The 10,150-nt window shown below is 52.7% G+C and overlaps 1 protein-coding gene across 1 annotated transcript; it reads right to left on the reverse strand.

Moving 5' to 3' along the window:
- Nucleotides 1–233: 233 nt before the first annotated feature.
- Nucleotides 234–9,822, reverse strand: LOC142076566 (olfactory receptor 14C36-like). Its single transcript, XM_075138859.1, has 2 exons — nt 9,720–9,822; nt 234–1,120 (listed from the first exon to the last, which is right to left on the reverse strand). Exons 1-2 carry the CDS (start codon nt 9,820–9,822, stop codon nt 234–236), a joined length of 990 nt encoding a protein of 329 aa, XP_074994960.1.
- Between the last annotated feature and the right edge of the window lie 328 nt (nt 9,823–10,150).

Genomic DNA, 10,150 nt, shown 5'->3' on the forward strand with positions numbered 1-10,150 from the left:
CGCTGCACGCAGGCAATCCCCTTTATTTACAGACATGCCACAAAGGAGGCCAGCAGTAGCGCATTGATAGACTCATTGAGAGAAGGCCTTTGGGCCAGACAGACTGGCTTCAGCCTCTTGAGAAGGACGATGAAAGCAAACATTTCTGATCACGATTATAACCAGTACAATGCCCAAAGGACACAAGTTGCCTGAGATCACTTGGAGAAACCTTGTGAAGAGAGATGGGCAGCTTATTGCTGCTGAAATACTACTTCTAGAATGAGGTTCTTGAGGGCATTCTTCAGTTCCTTGTTCCTCATGCTGTAGATGAGCGGGTTCACTGCTGGAGGTACCAACGCGTAGAGAACTGTCACCACCAGATCGAGGGATGGGGAGGAGATGGAGGGAGGCTTCAGATAGGCAAATATGATAGTGCTGACAAACAGGGAGACCACGGCCAGATGAGGGAGGCACGTGGAAAAGGCTTTGTGTCGCCCTTGCTCAGAGGGAATCCTCAGCACAGCCCTGAAGATCTGCACATAGGACACCACAATGAAAATAAAAAACCCAAAACCTAAAGAAAGACTAACCACAAGAAGCCCAACTTCCCTGAGGTAGGTGTGTGAGCAGGAGAGCTTGAGGATCTGGGGGATTTCACAGAAGAACTGGTCCACAGCATTGCCCTTGCAGAGGGGCAGTGAAAATGTATTGGCAGTTTGCAGCAGACCAGTGAGAAACCCACTGCTCCAGACAGCTGCTGCCATGTAGACACAAGCTCTGCTGCCCAAGTGGGTCTCGTAGTGCAGGGGTTGGCAGATGGCAACATAACGGTCATAGGCCATGATGGTGAGAATATAATACTCTGTTACTAAAAAGAAGGAAAACAGAAAGAGCTGGGCAGCACATCCTGAGTAGGAGATGTCCCTGGTGTCCCAGAGGGAATTGGCCATGGATTTGGGGAGAATGCTGGAGATGCAGCCGAGGTCGAGGAGGGAGAGGTTGAGGAGGAAGAAGTACATGGGGGTGTGGAGGCGGTGGTCGCAGGCTATGGCGGTGATGATGAGGCCGTTGCCCAGCAGGGCAGCCAGGTAGATGCCCAGGAAGAGCCAGAAGTGCAAGAGCTGCAGCTCCCGCGTGTCTGCGAAGGCCAGGAGGAGGAAGTGGGTGATGGAGCTGGTGTTGGACATCTGCTGCCTCTGGGCATGGTGGACTGTCCAAGAGGGAAAAGACAGTGACAAGTTAGGAGAGACTTCTCTGAGCAAAATCAAAGCCATTTCTCATAGGACCACCCCAAAGTGTCTCTCTCCATTCAGGAAGTCCTTTGGCAGGTCCCTTGCACGAGCTCTGGTTGGTGCTGGCTGAGGGTGCCCCAGGGAGCCGCAGGCTCTGCTCTGGGCTCTGGAGGAGTTAGTCCTGCCCCACAGCAATAGGGAAACAGGAACATGGGGTCATCTCAGATTAAATCCACTCGTGATATCAAAGAGCTTCTCAGCATTGTCGCTGCCAATTCACCTGCCTGCAGAGCAGAGCTGTGGGGGTTTTGGTTTGTGTCTTCTGGTCTGGTTGCCCCACCACAGCTGAGCAGTGTTTCTAATGCAGAAATCCTGGGCATTTCTGCTGCACTGCAAGTGAAATCGTGTGGGTCCTGAGAGGCAAAGGGACTGTCCCTCAGTGCAGAGTGAGGACAGCCGCTCTGTCCATCAGCCCGGATCTCAGCTGCCCTGTGCTGGCAGCTCTTTCAGCTGGAGGACTATGGCACTCGTGTGTTCACCCCAAAAGGAGACACAGTCAGAGGCTTGAGTTTTTCTCCTCTTTGGTGGTCAGGCTGCCGGGAAGGCAACTCATGGCCAAGTGTCCATGACATGAAGGGCAGAGGCTCTGCTGTGTGAGTGAGGAGAGCAGGGGGTTGCTCCAGGGAAAGCATCTGCACTGCAGGGGATGGCAGGGAGGTGCCTGAACCCCTCCTCCCATGGCCTTTCTGGGAGCAGTTCTCTCTTCCTCGCTGCCCATGGCTCTGCTGCCTGGAGCTCTTCTGGGCCAGGACCTGTTTCTCTGCCCTCACGGCTCCTCCCTCTTCATGCTCACAGAGCCCATCCGCCCTGCTGCGTGCTCAGCTCTGCCCTGCAGACACCTCCTGTCAGCAGGGCACTGCCCAGGGACATCTCAGTGTGTGCAGGGGCTAAGGAGCAGCTCAAGCAAGTCCTAACAAGAACTGGGGTCTCATTGCCTACTCCAGAGCAGAGCAATCAATTCCCATCTCCCACTGCCCACCCAGCCAACCAAGAGCAGAAAACTCAAAGCACACACTTCTTCCCTTTCAGGTAATCCCCTACCTTGACACCCATCTTTAACATGACCCTCTGCAAATGTCCTCCGGCTGATGGAGAAGCCTGAGCAGCCCTGACCCACGCTGCACCCTCTGGACAGCAGAAGGACCGTGCCCTGCTGGGGCTCACTCCTTCCACCCACAGCTTCTCCCCACAGCGTCGTGGAGAGCTCCCCAGGCAGGCTGAGTGCTGACCCTGGCAGGTGGCAGAGTCCCTGCCCTGGTGCTCAGCACCCTGGGGCGCAGGGACCCTGCTCGGAAGGACAGCCCTGGCCACCCCTGCCTGCACACATGCCTTCACACCCTGGAGCAGTGCCAGGGAGAAGGCAGCCGTCGTGCCCTCTCCTTCTGATGATGCAGCAGGGAAGCCCTGCTCTGCAGCACCTCCTCCTCCTCTACAACAGGGAAGCTGTGAGAGTCCTCCTGAAAGATCATAGTTGCTGTGGCATGTACCAGCTTTTGGATATCCCTCCAGGAACAGCAGCTACATTGTCCTGCACCCAGGCACTTACCATGTAGAGGGCTGCGAAGAATTCTCCCCCAGTGAGCTCTCAGCATCCTCCCACTCCAGACTGCGTTTACGCTCTCTCTGCCTCGCTCCCTCCCCTCGGTGCCTGCAGGCAGTGCCCTCAGCCCTGCTGCGCTTTGCAGAGGAGCTGCTCCTGGGCAGAGCTGTCTCTCTGCAGCACTGCCCACTTGCCAGGAGCTCCCTCCTTCCAGGAGCCCAGCCCAGCTCAGCAGCAGAGGACCAGCCCAAGGCAGCACTTGCTCTGCCCCTCGCGGCTCCCTCGAGGGGTCCCTGGGGCTCCAGGGGAACCTGCTGGGAAACAGCCTGAAGTCATCCCTGATCTTCCCTCCCTCAGCTGCGCAGAGACACTTCCTTCTCCTCTCAGGAAAAGACTTGGCCATGAGAATCCCCTTTCTTTGTCCCAGCATTAGACAGGACTCCCAGGAAGGTGACAAGCAAAGACCTAATTTCTCCAAGCTGGGGGATATCCTCACGTGAATGAAATAGGCATTTCAGTGTGGCTTTGTAGTCCTAGGGCTCGAAAGACATTCAGCTCTCTGTTGTCCACGCCATGTCTCTGCTCTGAAGCAAAGTCTTTGCACACAGGGGGTCTTGGGCGCTTGGGACCAGGTTTCCTTAGGGCAGGGACGAGCTTGCCTGCTTCCACAGCTGCAGGGCTTCAGCCCAAACGTGCAGCAATGGCCTCAGCCAGGGCCACAGGCAGGAAGAGCTGGAGCTGCTCCTGAGGAGACAGAGCTGTGACATGGTTGCAGAGCTCAGGACAGCTGCTCTTCAAGGACAGCATCCTCCAAGCTCAGCAAGGCTCCAGATCGAAACTCCCTCTGAACTTGAAAGGCCATTGAAGGGCACCAAAAGGAGCGTTCACTACTTCAGGAACAGTTAAAGAAGAAACAAAGATGCTGTGTGGCCACTGCTGAATGTGGTGAGAGCAGGAGCAGATAGATCTGAGATTCTCTGTGTCCTCTTTGCCTCAGTCTTCCCCAGCAAGGTCTGCCAGGCCTCTGGGACTCAGGGCCGGACTCTGGAGGAGATCAAGCAGCGGTGCATGGGGATCAAGTCAGGGATCACTTGAGCCAACGCAATCCTTACCAGTCGAGGGGACAGGAGGGGCGGCATCCCAGGGAGCTGAGAGAGCAGCCCAAGGTCACAGTGAAGCCACTCTCCAGCATCTTTCAAAGGTGGTGGTGTCTGTGGGGATTCCCTGATGACTCGCAGCACCCAAACCTTGCACGCACCTTTCAAAACTGCCCCAAGGATGTGCAGAGGAGCGGAAGGCTGTGCCCCAGATCGTGTTCCCTCAGATCCCATTTCTGGGAGTCTGAAAGAGAAATTGACTGGATTTACTGGATTTAGCTTGTCTCTCGCCATCCTCTTTGCTTTCTGTGGTGAAAGGACAGGACTGCTGGACACAGGGAGACCAGTGGTTGTCTTTTAACCTGGAAGTCAGTGAAGTTTTCAACATCACCCCACAGAACATTCTTGTGCCCAAATTCAGATATTATAGTCTGCATGGGTGGATAAGTAGATGGGTAAATAACCAGATGGATGGTCGGGCTCAGAGGGACGTGATCAATGCGTGGTACTCTGCCTGCAGGCATCGAGCTCGTAGGGTCCTGCAGGGATCTGTCCTGCCACCTGTTCTCTTTATCTTGTTTTTAATGACCTGGAGAATATGAGCGAGTAGCATTTGTAGATGGACACCATATTGAGGAGAGCAGACACTGCACTGGAGGGCAGGCCTGCCATCCCGAAGGACAAAGACAGGCCAGAGGGATTTGCATAAATAACATCACGATGTCCAGTAAAGACGAACCTGAAGTCCTGCCTTGACGTGCACCAATCCCGTGCAATGAGAGAGGCCAGGGGCTGTGTGGCTGGGTAGCAGCTCTGCAGGAAGGGCTCTGGTGGTCCTTGGATTTCATTAGGCAAAACGGGAGCCATCACCAACAAAGGCCAATGGCATCATTTGCTTCTCTCTTCATTCCTTGATATTACAAGTGCTTCCCTTTTATTGTCCTAATACCCTCCAAAAAGAACAGCCTACCCTCTGAAACCTTTCCCCATTAGCCGTGCATTTCTTGTTTCGTTCCCTCTTTTGGCATTTCTGAGATGGTTGCTGTGGAAGTTTTCAACCTTGGGTAGCAACTCAGTTAAGCACATCATTCTCTTTCAGTCCTTGTAGCGCCCTGCAGTTCCCCATCTTGTTGTCTTGTTTGAGACACTGGCCCACAAACCTTAAATGCTGACATGCTGGAGTTTCAGTCCAGAGGGACCTTGACACACATGGGGACATGGCCAACAGAAACCTCCTGAAGTTTTAAAGGTGAAGGGGGCAAAGTCTGCACTGGGTCAGAAGAACCTCGTGCATCAGGACAGGCTGGGACCTGTCTGGCTGAGGATTGTTCTGAGGAGAAGGGCATGGGAGTTCTGGTGGATGCCCTAGGAGCCCATGGGTTTCCCATCTTGAAAGGAGGATGAAGAAACTGGAGAAGGTCCAGAGGAAGTCTGTTACCTTGGGCTTAGGAGCCTAAAGCACATGAGCTGTGTGGAGAGGCTGAGGCAACTGGGCCTCTTTAGTCTGCTGAAGGGGAGGCAGAGGGCAGTCTAAAAGCAGGCGACACCTGCCTGGAGAGGTGGTGGAGCCAAGCTCTTCTGCAATGGCAGATGGTATGGCAGAGACAACAGCCACAAGCTTCTTCCTGGGGGCTTCAGACTGGGCCTCAGGAAAAACTGGCTAGGAGGGTGACGCTGCAGTGCAGCAGGACACCCAGAGACTCTCTGTGCTCTCCATCTCTGGAGGTTTTCAGGTTTCAGCTCCACAAAGTCACCGCTGACCTGACCCGACCCGCAGTTGGTGATTCCCCAGCCTTTGGTTGGAGCGTGGACTGGAGACCCGCAGTAGTCCCTTTTCCCACCATCTCTTCCATGCCCTTGTGCCTTGCAGTGTCCCCGTGTTGTTGAGGCTCACAAAATCAAACTAGGCAGGTGATAGGTTCAAAACTAAACTTGATTTAAACAAAAATTTTTTAGCAGGAAGGTAACTCGAAATGAGGCTCATCAAAATCATTCAACACTCTGACGGTATCAGTAAACCATAGGTTCAGGATGGTTTATGAGGAATTAATACTACATGGCCGGCTTTTGAAATGAGCATCTAAAATATGCACAGTCACTGACCTATAAGATGAGGGCTCTCAACCTCGTTAACTGCATCCTCTTGGATTATGGGGGGTTTATCCTGCTCACGGTCCCTTACTTCCAGCTCAGGGGGCTGAGTACCCTGAGGATAACTGCTCTGACTATTAAAGACTGAGGCAAAGAAGGCATTGAGTACCTCAGCCTTCTCCTCGTCCTCGGTGGCACTGTTCCCCACCCCCTCCAATAAAGGATGGAGATTCTCCTTGGCTCTTTTTTTGTCATTAATATATTTATAAAAACATTTTTTGTTGTCTCTTATGACAGTGGCCAGATTGTGCTCTAGCAGAGCTTTTCCGTTTCTAATCTTCTCTCTGCATGACCTAACGCGAGTCCCCCATTGAAGACCTGCTGCTCTGAGGAGACCAACTCAACTTGCCCTCTGGTGGGGCTCCATTTATACCTTAGTTGAATCTGACCTGTGGTCAACTCTGAGTGGCTGAGAGCCTTAATTTTCTTACTCCTCGCCCAAGGTGTATACGTGACCATAATTACTGACCGAAAGTGCGTTCGTGACGGTTGGCACTCGTCACCGTAAGGGCGCGAAAAGTAAGGATGCAGCGGTCCTGATGCCCCCGGTCTTTTATCGGATGCACCTGCCACAAGCTGCTTCTGGGGAAATGGCAAAACCACTGACACAGACTACTGCTCGAGATGCTGGAGAACCCCTTCACTGGACAACAGACAAGGGAAAGGCATCTGAGCTTTTGAAGCGCGCATTAACCACTGCACCTGCTCTGGCATTGCCAGACTTCATGTTTGTACATGAAGAAATGTAACTATCCCAGCCAAAACCAGACCAGTCTGGTAGCTCAAGGACCCTTTGCTTGTGTCCCTAGGACAGCTGCCGCAGCACTGCTGGTTGAACAGAGTGACAATGTGGTGCTTGGATCCCCTCTAGTGGTACAAAGGCCACAGCGCCTTACCCAGGCACTGGGTACATCATTATGAGCTGATTCTCTTAATGGTGGAAAACATAACAATGAAGCGATGTAACACGCTGAACCCTGCTACTCTGCTCTCTCCTCCTGGGGAAGAAAATCCACATCCTGATTGTGTGGTAACAGGCTGCGAAGCCAGAAAGACTTGAAAATACTTAACAGACGTACCATTTCCAGATCCTGATCTTGATCTATGTGTAGACAGGTCCTCATATTATCTGAACAGTAACTGGGTTAGAGGTTATTCAGAAACTACTAAAATGAAGTAGCAGAGGCTTCAGCACTCAGTCTGAAGCTGAGTGCCCAAGCAGCAGAATTGATTGCATTAACAAAGACTTTCCAGCTGTCCAAAGAAAAGACTGTAAATACATGTATATTCTATCACCATTATTATTATTATTATTTTCCCTTTCTTTTCTGTACTATTAAACTGTCTTTATCTCAATCCACAAATTTTACTTTTTTTTTTTTTCCGATTCTCTCCCCCATCCCACTGTGGTGGGGGGCAGTGAGCGAGCAGCTGTGTGGTGTTTGGCTGCCTGCCAGGTTAAACCACAATCATCTGCATCAGTATGTGTAATGATATCAATATCTGCAATGGGATCAGTATCATAGAATGATAGAACAGTTTGGTTTGGAAGGGACCTTTAAAGGTCGACTAGTCCAACCCGCCTGCCATGGACAGGGACACGTAGGGACATCTTCAGCTAGATCAGGTTGCTCAGAGCCCTGTCCAACCTGACCTTGAACGTTCCCAGGGATGGGGCATCTACCACCCCTCTGGGAAACCTGTGCCAGTGTTTCACCACCCTCATCGTAAAAAACTTCTCCCTTCTATCTAATCTGAATCTGCCCTCTTTTACTTTAAAACAATTCCCCCTTGTCCTGTCGCAACAGGCCCTGCTAAAAAGTCTCTCCCCATCATTCTTACAAGGCCCCTTCAAGTACTGAAAGGCTGCAATCAGGGCTCCCCAAAGCCGCCTCTTCTCCAGGCTGAACAACCCCAACTCTCTCAGCCTTTCTTCACAGCAGAAGCATTCCATCCCCCTGACCATTTTTGTGGCCCTCCTCCGGACCCGCTCCAACAGCTCCATGTCTTTCCTGTGCTGAGGGCTCCAGAGCCGGACGCAGTGCTCCAGGTGGGGTCTCACCAGAGCAGAATGGAGGGGCAGAATCCCCTCCCTTGACCTGCTGGCCACGCTGCTTTTGATGCAGCCCAGGATACGGTTGGCCTTCTGGGCTGCTAGTGCACATTGCTGGCTCATGTCCAGCTTTTTGTCCACCAGGACCCCCAAGTCCTTCTCAGCAGGGCTGCTCTCAATCCCTTCATCCCCCAGCCTGTATTGAGACCGGAGGTTGACCCATCCCAGGTGCAGGACCTTGCACTTGGCCTTGTTGAACCTCATGAGGTTCACACAGGCCCACTTCTCCAGCTTGTCCAGGACCCTCTGGATGGCATCCCATCCCTCAGGTGTGTCAACCGTACCACTCGCTTTGGTGTCATCTGCAAACTTGCTGATGGTGCACTCGATCCCACTGTCTGTGTCATTGATGAAGATATTAAACAGTAACGGTCCCAATACAGACCCCTGTGGGACACCACTGGTCACCGATCTCCATCTGGACATTGAGCCATTGGCCACTACCCTCTGGATGCAAACATCCAACCAATTCCTCACCCACTGGACTGTCTACCCATCGAAGCCATACCTCTCCAAATTAGAGAGAACGGTGCTGTGGGGGACCGTGTCAAAGGCCTTACAGAGGTCCAGATAGACGACAGCTGTAGCCCTTTCCATGTCCGCTGATGTAGTCACTCCATCATAGAAGGCCACTAGGTTGGTCAGGAAGGACTCGCCCTGGGTGAAGCCATGCTGGCTGTCTCGACTCACCTCCCTGTCTTCCATGTGCTTTAGCATAGCTTCCAGGAGGATCTGTTCCATGATCTTCCCAGGCACAGAGGTGAGACTGACTGGCCTGTAGTCCCCTGGGTCTTCCTTTTTTCCCATTTCAAAAATTGGGGTTATGTTTCCCCTTTTCCAGTCAGCGGGAACTTCACCGGACTGCCACGGCTTCTCAACTGTCATGGATCGTGGATTAGCAATGTCATCTGCCAGTTCCTTCAGGACCTGTGGATGGATCTCATCAGGTCCCATGGACTTGTGCACCTTCAAGTTCCTTAGACGGTCGCAAACCTGATCTTCTCCTACAGTGGGCGGCTCTTCATTCTCTCAGTCCCTGCCTTTGCCTTCTGCGGCCTGGGCACTGAGGCTTGAGCACTTGCTGGTGAAGGCTGAGGCAAAAAAGTCATTGAGTACCTCAGCCTTCTCCGTATCTTGGGTAACCAGGTCTCCCGTTTCATTCCAGAGAGGGCCCACATTTTCCCTGGTCTTCCTTTTATCCCTGACGTACCTACAGAATCTTTTCTTGTTGCCCTTGATGTCCCTGGCCAGATTTAATTCTCTCAGGGCTTTAGCTTTGCTAACCTGATCCCTGGCCGCTCGGACAATTTCTTTGTATTCCTCCCAGGCTACCTGTCCTTGCTCCCACCCTCTGTAGGCTTCCTTTTTGTGTTTGAGTTTGTCCAGGAGCTCCTTGTTCATCCATGCAGGCCTCCTGGTGGTTTTGCCTGACTTCCTCTTTGTTGGGATGCATCGCTCCTGATCTTGGAGGCGGTGATCCTTGAGTTTTAACCATCTTTCTTGGGCCCCTCTTCCCTCCAGGGCTTTATCCCATGGCACTCTACCAAGCAGATCCCTCAAGAGGCCAATGTCTGCTCTCCTCAAGTCCAGGGTACTGAGCTTGCTGTACGGCCCCCTCGGTGTCCTAAGGATCTTGAACTCCACCATTTCATGGTCACTGCAGCCAAGGCTGCCCTTGAGCATTCCCCACCACCCCTCCTTGTTGATGAGAACAACATAGCACCTCTCCTCGTTGGCTCCTCTATCACTTGGAGAAGGAAGTTATCATCAACGCATTCCAGGAACATCCCGGATTGCTTATACTCTGCCGTGTTGTCCCTCCAATGGATATCAAGGTGGTTGAAGTCCCCCATGAGGACCAGGGCTTGTGAACGTGAGGCTGCTTCTGTCTGTCTGTAGAGGGCCTCATCTGCTCGGTCTTGCTGGTCGGGTGACCTGTAGCAGACCCCCACCATAATGTCACCTGTCCCTGCCC

This window comes from Calonectris borealis, unplaced genomic scaffold, assembly GCF_964195595.1.
Source record: "Calonectris borealis unplaced genomic scaffold, bCalBor7.hap1.2 HAP1_SCAFFOLD_66, whole genome shotgun sequence".
NCBI lineage: Eukaryota > Metazoa > Chordata > Aves > Procellariiformes > Procellariidae > Calonectris > Calonectris borealis.

Bases quoted from the DNA above. Each gene is read 5' to 3' on its own strand.
- LOC142076566 (XM_075138859.1), bottom strand. From the start codon at position 9,822: ATGGTGGAGTTCAAGATCCTTAGGACACCGAGGGGGCCGTACAGCAAG. The intron at 1,121-9,719 runs GTAGAGTGCCAT...TGGCCTTCGCAG, and splicing joins CCTCTTGAGGGATCTGCTTG to ACACGCGGGAGCTGCAGCTC.